This window comes from Oryzias latipes, chromosome 2, assembly GCF_053564925.1.
Source record: "Oryzias latipes strain Hd-rR chromosome 2, Olatipes_Hd-rR_3.1".
NCBI lineage: Eukaryota > Metazoa > Chordata > Actinopteri > Beloniformes > Adrianichthyidae > Oryzias > Oryzias latipes.
In genome coordinates, this window is record NC_136238.1 from 42214901 (window position 1) to 42230700 (window position 15800).

General features: G+C 40.2%; 2 protein-coding genes across 2 annotated transcripts in view; both read left to right on the top strand.

Annotated features, from left to right (window-relative positions):
* The window catches only part of LOC111946432 (NACHT, LRR and PYD domains-containing protein 12-like), a 103135-nt gene that overhangs the window by 75903 nt on the left and 11432 nt on the right, over window positions 1-15800 (top strand). The gene's annotated exons all lie outside the window — the stretch shown is intronic.
* On the top strand, window positions 1131-15751 carry LOC144988732 (uncharacterized). The gene is made up of 8 exons (XM_078939631.1): window positions 1131-2144; window positions 5972-6110; window positions 9379-9516; window positions 9599-9715; window positions 10167-10262; window positions 11978-12088; window positions 15167-15245; window positions 15407-15751. The coding sequence occupies exons 3-8, from the start codon at window positions 9431-9433 to the stop codon at window positions 15644-15646; spliced, it is 729 nt and encodes a 242-aa protein (XP_078795757.1). The 5' UTR covers window positions 1131-2144; window positions 5972-6110; window positions 9379-9430; the 3' UTR covers window positions 15647-15751.

Consider the following 15800-nt stretch of genomic DNA (forward strand, 5'->3'; position numbering starts at 1 on the left):
TCAGGACCGAATTTCACTCCCCGTGCAACAAGCTTCTAGGTCAGACCTATTGTCTGATCCGGTCACACGTTTAGGGTCCTCCCAGGAGCAAAACACGTTTTAGACTCTGGGTTCTTTTCACCTAAAGCCAAATGAGATGAAATCTTGTTCTACTTCAACAAGCAGCCTTGTGTTAACACCGCAAGGTTTCCAGCTGCCCACTGTTTCGAACAAGTTCACTCCTTTCACACATGCACACACATTCACACCAAAAAAACTTTATTTTTATTTATTTTTAAATTTTAATAGGCCTTTTAGGGACTTGAACCCTCTTACGCGTTTTAGGCTGCAGGACTCGAACCTACACCTTTATACAGAATTCTGGACTTTTCCGGGACTTCAAACCCACACGTGTTTCAGGCAACAGGACTTGAACCTGTCCCTCAGAATTCTGGGCCACTTCGGGGACTCGAACCCCTGTAAAAGCGCTTTACTTGCCTTGTTGTTGTGGTCTGACTGGTTCACGGATAACGTCAATCCGGACCCAGGGATCAGACCAGTCGATTGGCCGGCGTAGAATTCACTACGACGGACTTTCCTCCGCAGACCTAGTCTCACGGGCTGTCGACAGACTTCAATCGGCGTGGTCCTCCCCCCAAGGACGCAGATATGTTGTCATCCGGCTCGAATGGACCAAAGAATGTCAGATAAATGCATCTAAACATTAAAGAAAAACACAATTAGAAATAATAGACCACAGCAAGAATCAAGTTTCTCATGCACGAGGGAGAAGAAGCCAGTGTGACAGAAGACAACCAACACGCTGCTCTTCTCAAAAGTCTGCCTCTCCCTGTGCACCTTTTATTAAGAACACAAGAAGGAGGTAACAGTTTCAGGACAAACAGAAAAAGTTCATTAGGGGGTGTCATACAATGACCCCTTTGGTGGATTCTAACTTCAAACAGTATCACTTATCAGCTGAGGACAGTGTGTCGTAAAACCCCCCCCTTCCTGGCTGGGCATGAGAAGCAGATGACCAAACACACAGAACTGTTTTCAGAAGAGGTAAAAAGGTCAATCTGAGTTAACATTTAAAGAAATACATTTAAACAATGATAATAATAAAACAAATTCCTTCACAAACACAAAAGGCCTGTTTGCCCAGCTGTTGGACTGGACAAGATAAAAAAAATAAAAATAAAAAAAAACATACCAAGGTACCTTTTGATGGGGAGAATGAACAGAGAATAATGCCCAGTAACAATCTCTCTCCGCTCTGGCGCAATATTCCTGTCGCCTCCCATTTTATTAACTTTGTCGGGTTTCCCTAATTTACATATGCACTGAGCTCTAAGGAGGGGGAACAAGAAGGCACAGGTGCAGCAGGATTATAAAACATCAATTATGACATGTTTATCTTTTGCAGCCTTCTCACATCATCTTCAGACCTGCAAAGCCTTTTCATACGGATAAACTAACACAGAACGTCCTTAGTTTTATTCTAGACACAGCTAACACAGGTTCCCAGGAGAATGCTGGAGAGCAACGAAAAGATGATCGCCTTCTCCCAAGGGTGTCACCTCCTCCTCCCTGTGAAACAGATTTGGACACAGACACTTCTGCAAACATGATTAAATCACCTATATATAGCTAGGTGATACCTAAAAAAGCAAATATGAGATAACTTATATACATTATTCCAACAGAAGATCCACATTCTTTCAGTCAGAGCTGCTCTCAGGTTCAAACTCTTGTTCCAAACAGTCTGAATGTTGATGTTTCTGTCAGCAGTAAAGAGGTCAGAGGTCAGAGCAGAGCTTTCAGTCACCAATGTGATCAGAAAAGATGGAAATATTCACAGAGAAACTAGGAATGTTCCCTAAAATCAGAACAATGTTGATGTTTGCAGATCAATTCCTAAAAGCTGATGATGTGTTTGAGCTCAAAGGAACATTTCTGCTTTGAACAGACGACCACCACGACCATGAAGGCATCACAGCTCCTGCTCCAAACTCCAACATGTCGGCTGTGATGCAACAACCTGACAGTTGATCTGACAGCAAAGGAATGGATGAGGAAGACAGACGAGAAGGAAAGTCTCTGCAGAGAGTTGAAAGACGACAGGAACAGAAAACAGACTCAGGTGGTTGGAGGAAGATCAGCAGGTATGAGGTGGAGAAGAGAAACACCTGAAGATCCTTTGAGGGAAAACAGAGATTTGGATGTTTGGAAAGATCAATGGGACTCATTTTCTGGACTTTTTCTAAACTTCCTGCATTGATCAAAGTGTCAAACTAAAGTGTTTTTCTGCTCCTCACATCTTTCTCTCTGTTGGAATCTGTCAGAGTTTTTTCCTGGAAGCTCTGACAGATCTGGAAGATCCACATTCTTTCAGTTTGATGTTTTCTTTGTCATCAAATCTCTTCCTCAAACGGCTTTTCTGACTTGTTCACATTCAGACTTCAATCTGCTCAGTTCTGAGCTTTAGCAGAGGAGAGCCATCATTTTTTCGTTTACCACCGTTGTGTCCCTTTTGGGTCACGGGGCTCCTGGAGCCCGACCACTTGTGGACGAAGGCAGGGGACACCCTGGACAGTTCGCTAGTCTGGCCAGTCTGTCACAGGGCCACAATCACACACCCATCCACACTCACACTCAAACCTAGGGACAATTTAGAGTTGCCAATTGACCTATGAAGCATGTTTTTGGACGGAGAGAGGAAGCCGGAGTCCCCGGACAAAACACACACATGCACAGGGAGAACATTCAAAGTCCATACAGAGAGGTTCTCCATTGATGTTCTGTTGCAGGTCCCCCCAGCCAGGACTTGAACCGGGGGCCTTCTTGCTATGAGGCTTCAGGAGAGCCGTCATCTAAATCCTAAAGACATCTAGATCCTAAACAGAATCCGACAATATTCCTCTAAAAATCCAATAGAATCTGTAATCAAACTAATAATTCTACATCATCAAATCCATTCTTTCTTCAGTCATTCTCCTTCAGTTTCAGGATCTTGTGGATTTGAAACGTTGTGATTCTAACAGACATGAAAAGAAAAGCTTCTCAGCTTCACTGTCAGCCATTTTCCTGAGCTGCATGTGAACAAACTCTCTGTTCCTCTGAGTCTGACTGATGATCAGAAGGAGCTGTTTCCAGGAAATAGTCAGGCCCCTCCCTTCAGCTCCATCAGGAGTTTCTGCTTCAGTGTCAGTAGATGACAGATGAGGGGGGGTCATGCACGTCTGGAAGGAGGAAAACAAAAAGCAGAAAGTCACATGACCTTCACTGAGGTCAACTGGTTCATTCTATGAAGTCGCTGCATATTGAGTATCTAGTGACTGAAAATCTTACCAAAAGAAATTGTGTTTCTTAGATTTGCATCAGATTAAGGACTTTTTTAACGTTTGAGAAAATGTTTTCCCACCTTAGACATGAAATCTCCATTAATAGTATTGTCAAAGTATACAAATAAATCATCTTTAATCAATGTTCGGAATATGTAACACTTAATAATATATTATCTCCTTTCCAATCCGGTTTTTGAAAGCACTTCTCTACTAATTCAGCCTTGTTAAAATTTACGAGTGATATTTTCTCTGGTTTTGATAATAACATGTTAACTGGTGCCTCTTACCAAAGCTTTTGACATGTTGGATCACTATCTGTTATTGGACAAACTTCATTCAATTGGCCTTGATAGATCCTCTCTCCTTTGGTTCAACTCATACCTTCATCATCGTCAGTGTGTGCTTTTTAATGGCAGCTATTCCAACTTTCTTAGCATAGACAAAGGCGTTCCACAAGGTTCCTCACATGGTCCCCTCTTAATTTCCATTTTCATTAATGACCTTCCAACTAAATGCACTTACAGCAATATTCAACTCTTTGCTGATGATACTGTCACTTACTCATCCTAATTAGATATTATTGACATTCAGCACTCAATTCAAAATGATTTTAATTCTGTTCAATTGTGGTTACAATCTAATAAACTTCTACTCAACAAATCAAAATCCAATTTTAGGTTGTTTCAAAAAAAGATTACGCCCTGTAGCTGCAAATGAAATAAATTTAACTTACATGGACATGTCACACATTTCAGCAGCAGAAAAATTCAAATACCTTGGTTTGTGCCTCACTCCCTTTTAGTGCTAATATAGAGTCCATTGTCCATAAAATTTCTTATCGTTTAAAATTACTTTATCTATTAATCAATTGTTTTAGTTTCTCAGTCAGGATGAAAGATTATCTCACAACTGATTATCCCGACTTTAGATTATGGTGACATAATATATCAAAACACTACTCTCACTAACCTCCGACCACTGAACGTTATTTATAACAGTTTGTGTAGATTTATTCTCCGTTGTCCGTTTAGAACTCACCACTGTCTTAAGTTATCAGCAACTGTCCTGGCTTCCCCTATCCTCCCGACGTCAATTTCACTGGCTATTGTACATCTTCAAATGTATTAACCTCAGTTACTCAGAATATCTCAAACAATATCTAACTCCTTTTCAGTTTTCTTATAATTTAGGTCATGCAGAACAAACTTTTTTGTTGTCCCAAGAGTCAAAAAGGAAATCGGAAAATATTAATTTTATTACAAGGTACCCTCTGACTGGAACAATCTTCCTCCATCTATTCGTTCTTTAACCTCATTCTTTGCAATTAAAAATTCCTGTATCTTTAGAACTAATGTAACTGTTTTTGATTGACTTTGATTTATTTCCTGCTTTTTATTTCCTTACATTTTAACCAAATGCTAAGAGGTACAATAAATGTCTGTGCTTGTGTGTGTGTGTGTGTTTGTGTGCATGCCTGCTTGTTGCCTTGTATATTTTAAGCTCTTCATTGTTTTGATATATGTAAAGTTTGCTCAACTGTATCTGTCAGTATTTGCTTGTTTTGTTGTTTGTCAAGGACCCCCTTGAAAACGAGATGACACATCTCAAGGGGCTTATCCTACAAACAAATAAATTGGAAATTAGAAAGATTTGTCACCGTAACATTGTGTTTTGTTACGCAGTTGAATATTTTAGCTAAAAGTTGTCACATGTCTGCATTAGCTAGGATATTGAGCTACATGTGGCACGACGAAAACAAGAAATTTATTTATTTTTTCAAAAAAATTGTTTGCTCTTTCCCAAACAAAAATAAATATCATTTATTAATGTAACAGAGATGAAAGGTTGAGCTTGACAATAGAAACTATGAAATATGGGTAAGAAAATAGCCTAGTCCTTATCTGTCTTTAGAGTATGAGCGGGATAATATTCAGTGATGTCACTTCCTGGTTTTTATAAATTTTATAAAGATTCATGTATTTTTCTCAAGTTTCTTCAATTTAAGAAAAACTAAATATGCAAATAATAATGTTAGCAGAAAAAAAACATGTGGTTATTGACTGTTTTTTTTATCAGTTTTGCATTCAGTGTCAAGGTAACTTTGGTTGGGGGGGACATGCTCCTTTGGCTGACCTCTCTACTTCAAACACCCATGACATTTTTAAAACATAATTTTCAAATTCCATTTCTTGTTTTAAAATGCATTTTATGGCTTAATATATACGAAAAATCTTTGAAGTAAACGTGTAGGATACAGAGTGCACTGATTTCAGAGAATCACTTGATCATCTGTCAATCTGACAGTTTGAAGCTCCGCCCCTCCTCCCAGTGACTGTCAGGTTTCTGGTTGAACTTGTTCTCTGTCTTTAGTTTCTCTAAACGTCCTGCTGTGTTCATGGGATGTTTCTTCCTCCATCTTCATCTCAAATTCTCAGGTCACTTTACAAACATCCTGCAGCTCCTGACAGTCATTTCACCTACAAACAGAAGCCCCGCCCCCTTTTTCATGTTTGGATAAAACCTGATCAGATCCTGATCCTCTGACTGTGCAGCAGTGGGTGTTCACTTGGTAGACAACAGGCAGGTTGAGGGTTTGATTCCAAGAAGGCTCACAGTCTGAATCTAACATTAATTTTCCACTTCAGCTGCTCCACCTGCTGCCCCGCCCACCTGTGCTGCCCCGCCCACCTGTGCTGCCCCGCCCACCTGTGCTGCCCCGCCTCCATCCAGGTGGACTCTTCCTGGTTGTGAGTCAGTGATCTGTCCTGCAGCTGCGTTGACACGGTGAGTGGAGACTCTTCCTCCTCTTCATCTCTTTGCAGAAACTGAAGTGAGTTTGTTTCTGGAACTTTGTCTTCACTAACTTGACTGTTTGTTTCTGAATGTTTGGAGAAGATCTTCTTCTTTCTCTGCAAACTCTCATCACTCTGCTGTTTCCAAAGCTTCATCATTGTTGGATCAACAACATGGAGGACTCTTCTTCATCACCTCAACAACAATCAGCTGATGCTTGTTGTGTTTTTTCATTTCTGACTCCAAACCTTCCTGTTCTCCTCCATCCAAGTCTGTGTGAGAACTCATTACTAAAGTAATAGATTACAGTTCCAGGTAACTGTGTGCTGGAACACAGTAGAGTAATATTTCCTCATTCCATGTTCAGGAACTCTCAGATTCCATCAGACAAACAACCTAAAATAGAAATGTTTGTAGCAGAGAGACCATGAGGCCTTAGTGGATGAAAACAAAGATTTATCTGCTTTTCTTCAACTATGAATTTTATTTTTTAATATCATCATAAATGATTGTTTTCAATCTGCTTTTAGTCTTCATTGACCCTAAACTTTAGTTGTTGTGTTTCGTCTGTTTTTGGCACAGAGTTGTGTTTCTAGTTTTTGTATTTCGGTCATTTGAACTTTATGACAGAGAATTGAAGCCTCCATCAAAATAGAATCAATTAGTACAATTATGAGACAAAAGTAGTAATTCTATAAGAATAAACTTGTAGGATTATGGGTAAAAGAGTCAGTATTATATGATAATTAAGTTATAATTTCATAAGTTATGAGTTGAGAATGAAAAAGATCTGGACTTTTTCTAAACTTCCTGCATTGATCAAAGTGTCAAACTAAAATGTTTTTCTGCTCCTCACATCTTTCTCTGTTGGAATCTGTCAGAGTTTTTCCTGGAAGCTCTGACAGATCTGGAAGATCCACATTCTTTCAGTTTGATGTTTTCTTTGGGATCAAATCTCTTCCTCAAACAGCTTTTCTGACTTGTTCACATTCAGACTTCAATCTGGTCAGTTCTGAGCTTTTGCAGAGGAGAGCCATCTAAATCCTAAAAACATCTGAATCCTAAAAACATCTAAATCCTTAAAACATAGAAATACTAAACAGAATCTGACAATATTCCTCTAAAACTCCAATAGAATCTGCCATCAATCTAATAATTCTACATCATCAAATCCATTCTTTCTTCAGTCACTCTTCAGTTTCAGGATCTTGTGGATTTGAAACGTTGTGATTCTAACAGACGTGGAAAGAAAAGCTTCTCAGCTTCACTGTCAGCCATTTTCCTGAGCTGCATGTGAACAAACTCTCTGTTCCTCTCAGACTGACATCAGGGTCTTGGTCCTTCTTTTATATCCAACTTGCTTTTAACTTATGAACCTCCCAGAGTCCTAGGTCTTTAGGTGCAGGCCTGCTGAAGGTGTCCAGGGTCAGGACAAAAAACCACGTCGAGGCCTCATTTAGAAACTATGAGCCTCGTCTGTGGAATAGTCTACCTGAGGATGTGAGGGCCTCATCCACTGTGGAGGTTTTTAAAAAGAAATTAAAAACACACTTTTTAAAATCAGCTTTTAATTAGATTTCACATCATATCTTTTCAAAGATAGAATTATTATTTTTGTCTTTTTTTTTTTACTCTTGTGTTTTATCACATTCCAAATCTGTTTAGATCACATGACCATCGGCTACAGTGGCCGTTTGGTTCCTATGTTCCACTCTGAGTATTCTTGTATTCAGACTGAGGAATCTCAGAGAACTAAAGCTCAGTCTGATTGGAAATGAACAGAGACCACCTCCAAATATGGGTCATAGAACGGTTCCTGGTTCCAGACCAGGATCCACTTGGGTTAATCAGACTGAAAATTTGTTCCAGATTATTAGGAAAAACAAACTCTGGTTCACTTTAAACCAAATGTGTTCAGTCTGAAAAAACTCAAAGTTTTCTTTTTATGGAATAAACTCACTGAAGTTTAATTCTGATCCTCAGATTGTGTTTACATTGTTTTCACTTTACCAGAAATAAACTTTATTATCAGAAATCTTCATGAAACCAAATCCTCCTTCATAGAAATGACAACAACTTGGTGGTAAATTTGTCTCTTCAGAAGTTTTTCTTCTGCAGCTGTTCCAAAGAAACAAACTAAAAAGTAACTCAGTACTCATGTTACAGTATTCAGAGAGTAATATTGTAAAGTAATGGATTACTTTAGAACAGGGGTCTCTAACTCAATGTGCCTGGGGGCCACTGAATGCGGCGCCTAGCTGAGGGAGGGCCGCAACTTCAACGCACACACACACACGCAACTTGTGAGTGTCTGACTAAAAATGACTACAAACAATGCATTAGGAAATGTGTGCTGACAGTTTTTGTAGTTGAGTGATAAATTAACATAATGTAACGACCCAGCCGGACCGTCACTTTAGTGGGGTAGCTAAAGCCAACTGATAATTTAGATGGCTTCGTTGGAGAGCTGCCCGTGGCCCATACACCGCACGACCCCGGACAGTCTCAAGCAGAAATAAATAAGAAGAGAGGCAATCATTCCTTTTGAGAGTCAAGCCCGTTAATTCAAGCACACTCAAACAGCCAAACAGCAAACAGTGTCTAAGGCTACATCGACCCAGAGAAAAGTTCAGCACTGACTGCATGTATTTAGATACGTTCTGACAAATAAAGTAAGGAACTCCTTCATGTGGTCCGGGGAGGGGGCTGTCAGGTTTCCTGCCTTAAATGTTCCCCTGCTTTCGAGCCCGGTCAATGTCCCGCCCCCAAGAGTCATATACTCCACTGTGATTGGTTGGTTCGTCAACTCCGAGCACAAAATTGAAAAGGTGTCGTTCATACAGACTGGCGGGCCGCATTAACATTAAACTTTCATATTAAGGCGTGGGCCGCAAAATATCATCTTTGGGGCCGCCAAAAGCCCACGTGCTGCGAGTTTGGGACCCCTGCTGTAGAACAAGTAACCTGTAATGTTTTCCAGTCTAGAGGTTCAACAGTGGAATCAAAGTCTCTGTTGGAGCTTTGAGAGGAAGAATTCATGTCTTTCTTTCTTTTCTCCTCATTCTTTGATTTCTGTCTGTTTTTCTTGATGCTTCATGTTTACTGAAGTGTAGAAACAGGAAGTTTGTTGTTTCTTTGTCAAAGTGACTGAATGGAAATGTTGCTGCTGCAGCTCCATGTCTCCACCTGGTGGAGGGAGAGCAGAAGTGCAGCAGCTGATGGCAGCTTCCTCTGATGATGATGAGGGTTTCCTCTGCAGGTGAAGGTGGAAGGTGTGTGTGAGCTGATGTGGATCCAGTGAATCCAGCAGCATGAATCAGTGGGAGGAACCACAGGAGGTAGCCCCTCCCTCTATAAGCAAAGATGGTAACCATGACAACCAGAGCAAAGCTCAGGGGTGAGATGAACATCTCCAACTGTCCATGATCTTCTCCATGTCAGAGCTCAGGACTCACACCAGCAACCTTCATTCTGCACAGGAACCAACCTGGACCTGGACCTGAACCTGCACCTGAATCCAGCTGGGGGTCCAAAAGGGGTGACATATCAAGGGATAAACCTCCTGACTTCAAAGTCATCAGTTCAAAAGTGGAACTGTAAGTAGCTAACATTAGTTGATTCTTCTTTCTCATTCCCATCTCTAATCAGACAGTGACTAAGTCATTGGAGATTTCACTTTGTTTCACTTCATTTACAGCCTGATGGAATTCATAGATCGATGACATGTAGAAATTTCACTATTTTAAATATTTAGTTCAGTCTGATGCCTTTGAAAACAATCTTGTTTTTTTATAATATAGTATCATTTGAAACTAATTTTACATTAAAGATTTGTGTTTTTGTCCACAAACAAATCCATGATCACAGTAACAATACCTGCATGCAGTGTCACACAGTTGTCAGAAGGGGGCGTTTTATCAGACTGTCTCACTGCAGATCAGTCTGTTCATGATCTGAGTTCAATAGTTCAACATGGAAGATAATCTGATCAACCTCCAGAACACAAGAAATGAGTTTCTAATAAAACAAATGTTTTTTTTCCATCAGGACTCTACAGATACCTAAACCTGGATCCAGCTGTGGGTCCTACAAGTCAAAAAGTCCAAATCCAGACTTCAAGGACATCCATCCAGGAGTGGAACAGTGAGTGTTTGTCAGAGTTTTTGGAGGCTGGATTCTAGTTGAGATGATCAACAGTTTTCAGATGAAGGACTTGAGGTCTGGTTCAGTTCTGGATCTCTCTGATCAGACTCACTTGGAGCATCATGTGTGTGATGAGATCTTTTCAGTTGAGTCTTCTGAGAGTCTCTGAGAGACATCAGAGATGTTGGAGAAGAAAACATGTTGACTGCTGACTCTGACTGACAGCAGCTCCAGTCTGATTCCAACCAAATCAGGAGAAAAGTTCCAGTTTTCTCTGGATTTGGGAGATTTTCACGTTGAAAATGTCTGAATTTGGTTTCATAGTGTGGCTGATTTCTCCAAGTCTGATAAAGTTGACCACGCCCACAACGTGATTGTCCAGCAGGTCATCCACAGACTTTGCTGCTTTGTGCCCAATATTGTCGTCCGGATTGAGTCATAAATAAAATAAACGCTTCATAGTGGTCAATATTTAATACTTCTCCAAAGTTTTTCTCTGTAATGTTTGTGGATAAAGTAGGAAGAACTAAACAGAACAGAGATATCCTGGTGAAAACAGTTGTTGATGATGTCACTGGCACTTATTTTGAGGTCATTCCAGGCTAAATGTTTTGTGTATTTAAAGTTCAAGTCCCGTCAGCGTTCACTCCTAGGTGTGTCAAATGTGTTCCTCTGTTGGCCCCTCCCCCGGGGGAGCAGTGAGCTTCAGACACAGCCACGTTCAGGAACCATTTGGTGGTTGAACCCTGACCTTCATCATCCACAGTTGGTACTTCTCCTTGAACAGACATTTGTTGCCACAATTTCTATTAAATTATCATGATAAACTAGTTTATTCTTATGTTTTTGCATCCAAAATATTGAAACTTCATTACTTTTCCAAAACCTTACAGAAGAATTCATTTTTCACAAACTTTTTAGAAACTACAGTCTCATTTTCCAACCTTTTCCAGGTTTTCCATGACCGTATGAACCTTGTGCTGAACTTTAGATTCTATTTGTCCATAAATGAAATAAAGGTTTAAAGATTTCAATTGTAGTATAATAAATCTTTAATTTATTTATTATTGAACTAATTTAGTCTTAGTTCAACATTGATTTTCTACTCATCAATATTGTTCTATGAATACAAAGAGTTGATCCATGAGGACAGAAACTGAGGCTGAAAATGAATGAGTAAATCTGAAGAATGACTTGATGGAAATTGGAGAAAACAAACAGAATCCTGCTGATCTGAAAGTCTGTCCTTCAAAATAAAGTCCCTGGAAATGTCCCCTACTGCGGTTAATGCTTCTTTCTCATTCCCATCTGTAATCAGACAGTGACTAAGTCATTGGAGATTTCACTTTGTTTCACTTCATTTACAGCCTGATGGAATTCACAGATTGATGACATGTAGAAATGTCACATCATTTAAATATTTAGGGTTAAACCTGAAGCCTTTGAGAACAATCTTGTTTTTCAAAATAATACAGTATCATATGAAAACTAGTTTGTGATTACAAATGTGTGTCTTTGTCCACAAACAAATACATTATCTTAGTGACAATACCTGCATGCAGTGTCACACAGTTGTCAGAAGGGGGCGTTTGAACCGACTGTCTCACTGCAGATCAGTCTGTTCATGATCTGAGTTCAATAGTTCAACATGGAAGACAATCTAATCCACCTCCAGAACAGAAATGTTTCTAATAAAACTAATGTTTTTCCATCAGGATTCAACAGAGACCTCGAACTGATTCTGGATCCAGCTGTGAGTCCAACAGGAGTGACGTGTCAAAGAGTCCAAATCCTTACTTCAAGGACATCAGTCCAGAAGTGGAACGGTGAGTGTTTGTCAGAGTTTTTGGAGGCTGGATTCTAGTTCAGATGATCAACAGTTTTCAGATGAAGGACTTGAGGTCTGGTTCAGTTCTGGATCTCTCTGATCAGACTCACTTGGAGCATCATGTGTGTGATGAGATCTTTTCAGTTGAGTCTTCTGAGAGTCTCTGAGAGACATCAGAGATGTTGGAGAAGAAAACATGTTGACTGCTGACTCTGACTGACAGCAGCTCCAGTCTGATTCCAACCAAATCAGGAGAAAAGTTCCAGTTTTCTCTGGATTTGGGAGATTTTCACGTTGAAAATGTCTGAGTTTGGTTTCATAGTGTGACTGATTTCTCCAAGTCTGACAATTCCACTTGTTTCTCCTCCAGTCAGTCAGGATGGTTTTTTTCTAGAGAAGATTCAGATGAACATGATCTCCTCAGTCCAGAAATACCAGAGGAATATTTTCTGTTTTTTTTCTAGAAACTGACATCCTCTCTGTAGAAAAACATCATCAACCATAAATGTAGTTGCTGTGCTCCTACAGCTAAACCATGTAGATCTACATTAATTAGATCAGGTGTTAATATACTTCAGACTAAATCTAACATTTCTGGATCTAGATTTAGTCTGCTTTAGAAAATCCTCATCCTTTTAATTAACTAAACAAAGTTATGAAATAAACAATAATCCTGAAAGTGAATTCAGCATTTATTCCTTTCATGCCTGACATTATTTCTGATTATATAAATATATTTTACTGTGTTTTTTCCATTTAAGGTTTCTGGGTCATTTGTGCATCAGTGACATACAGCCTGAAATAGTTAAATTATGAAGTTTTTAATACAACTATTGATGATATAGTAGTTACAGTGCGTTGCTAATGTATTCACTCCTTTGGATTTTAGTCCCTTTTGTTGCTTTCATAAATCTCTCATGGTCCATAAAATGTGTCTGTCCTCACACAAATTTACTAGAAAAAACCTTCAATGTTGATGTGAAAACAGAATTCTACAAAGTAATGTCAGTTGTTGTCAATTGTTAATTGTTTGCATATTTATTCACCTCCTTCCAGTCAGTATTTAGTAGATTCATCTTTGGCTGCCATCACAGCACTGAAGGCCCGTTCACACCGGGACGAATTTCGCCGGCGATTTTCGCCGACGTTTAACGCCGCGTGACTAAACAAAGGGCACCAATGAGAGTGTGCACACCGACGCGAAAAAACGCCACGCGTCAAAGCGTCAAAAAAAAAAAAAACGCCTCGGGTTCGTTTTTTTTCTTCGACGCGTTGCGTCTACTCGACCAATGAGAATGGCGCTTTTGCACACGTGTCTGGAGCTTCTGAAGTTACAGTAAAACACAACTTGGGGACGCTCAAACACAAAACTGCCTTGCTGAGCACACATACCAGCGAAGAAGATAGACGCCAAGTAGCGTCTACACTGCCGCGAAGAAATAATGACGGACATTCTAAAATATCCCCGAACCAAGCACCAGTTGGAGCTACTGGTGCTTGAAATATTCATGTTTTCTTTGTTTGATTCTGACAAGCGTGTAAATACTTGCTCTCTTCTTCTGAGTGAAAAGCGACTTTAAGAAGCGTAAAGTTGCACAGCGCCACCTTGTGTACAGGAGTATTTCTGTTTTACATTAAGCGCCATCTAATGTCAGGGAAGGAAATTGCATGTTCGCTCGGCTCATCGTCAGCGAAAATCGCCTGGGTGTGAACACAAAAAACGTGGCGAAAACGCTGGCGAATAACGCCTGGCGAATATTCGTCCCAGTGTGTACGGGCCTTGAGTCTGTGTGGATACGTCTCAGTCATTCTGTACATCTGCAGGAATTTTGCTCCATTCGTCTTTGCAAAACTGTTCAATTTCTGTCAGGTTGCTAGGATACAGACATGAACAGCCCTTTTAGAGTCCAGCCACAGATTCTCTTTGGGATTTAGGTCTGGGCTTTGAATCAGTCAATCCAGTCACTCGGTGATTAATATCAACAGTATAAAATTATCTTGGGGGCGGATAGAATTACATGCTGGGCCGGATGTGGCCCATGGGCCCTGAATTTGACACATGTGGAGTAAAGGAGCCTTGATGGAGTGAATCAATGAAGAAAGTACAAACAAACTTTCTGAAAGTTTTTAAAGCTGGACTTCAGATCATCTTTCTCCATAAATGACATAAGCGTAAAAAGATTTCCAATTCACTTTAATGAATCTTTTACTCAGAATTTCACTGTTCAACCAGTTTTAGTTGAACATTGATTTTCTATCAACCAAATTGGCTGTGGATCCTGTCTCTGGCTTGTCTCGCACCCCCAACCGTCCCCCAACTTCAACTGGATGAAGATTATCTGATGGACTTTAAATATGTAGTTGTATAGTTAGATAAGTTAGTTTTTGTCTATGAGTTCTGGTAAATCGCATGTCCGTCCTGGGGGAGGATCCCTCCTTCATGTTGGCACCCCTGAGATTACTTCGTTCCGGAATCCGTTTTTTTTAGGCCTAAGGGTAGGAATGCCAGTTTAGTTAGTCTGTTTGGTTAAAGTTTTAATATGATCCTGTTGAATTCTATGCATTTATGATGCTTTTGGATTGTATGTTTCCCTTACAATTACCGATACGAAGCCCATTGAGACGACTATTGTTGTGAATTTGGGCTATACAAATAAAATGCAACTGAAATTGAATAGATATTAATTACATGCAGATGTCAACAATCCTCGGCTACTTACAAATATTTTACACTGAATACTTAGAAATAATTTTTTTCCAAACCTCAATTTCAAGACAGTTTTTCTAACTGGATCTCTTTCAGTGTTAGTTGAAGACCGCTGCTATAAACCATCTCATCCCAGAGGGAATCAGCCCCCACCACTGCAATGTCATCTGTAAATTCAACAGCAGTGTTGTTCTAGTGTGTGGGTTTGCAGTTGTGGGTGTAGATCAGGGGTCTCAAACTCAGTTTACCTCAGGGCCACTGGAACTGACTTGTTTGTAGAACATTCTAGCTGTGACATGACTCTAGTTATTTTGGGTTAAACCCACCAGTACAGACAGAATGGATCTGATTGTTGCTGATTCTCCACAGACTGGACCAGCAGAGCTCAGAGACTCCCAGTGGTCCGTCTGTCCAGCAGCATCAAACACAGCTGGACTCCATCTTTCTGGTCTGTACATGAACAACAACTACTTTCCCATCATTCTGTCCACAGTCGTCTCCATGCTGCACTTTGGACACCAGTGGACTGTCAGTGTGTCCAACATGGAGCTGATGTTTGGCTCCATGACTTCACTCTGATTGGCTCATTCATCTGGAATTCTGTTGCAGCTGCTGGAGGACAACATTGTCACTTTTGTCAAGGAGGAGCTGAAGAAGATCCAGAAGCTTCTGAGTCACAAGGAGGATGAAGAGGAGCTGGAGGATGAAGATGAAGAGCAGAGGAGCAGCAGAGAGTCACTGATGAAGATCACAGTGAACTTCCTGAGGAGAATGAAGCAGGAGGATCTGGCTGATGGACTGCAGAGCAGTAAGAGGATTTCTCTGAAGGTTTCAGCTGCTGAGAAATGAAGATTTACTGATGTCTGAACACATGGAACCACAGGGATTCAAACCCTCATCATTCAGGGCTGCAGAGAGTTGATTTACTGTTTGTTGTCTTCATTCAGGATCTGCTGCTGTTTGTAGACATAACGTCCAATCTAGTCTGAAGAAGAAGTTCCAG

Bases quoted from the DNA above. Each gene is read 5' to 3' on its own strand.
- LOC144988732 (XM_078939631.1), top strand. From the start codon at position 9,431: ATGAATCAGTGGGAGGAACCACAGGAGGTAGCCCCTCCCTCTATAAGC. The intron at 9,517-9,598 runs GTGAGATGAACA...CATTCTGCACAG, and splicing joins AACCAGAGCAAAGCTCAGGG to GAACCAACCTGGACCTGGAC. The intron at 15,246-15,406 runs GTCTGTACATGA...ATTCTGTTGCAG, and splicing joins AGCTGGACTCCATCTTTCTG to CTGCTGGAGGACAACATTGT.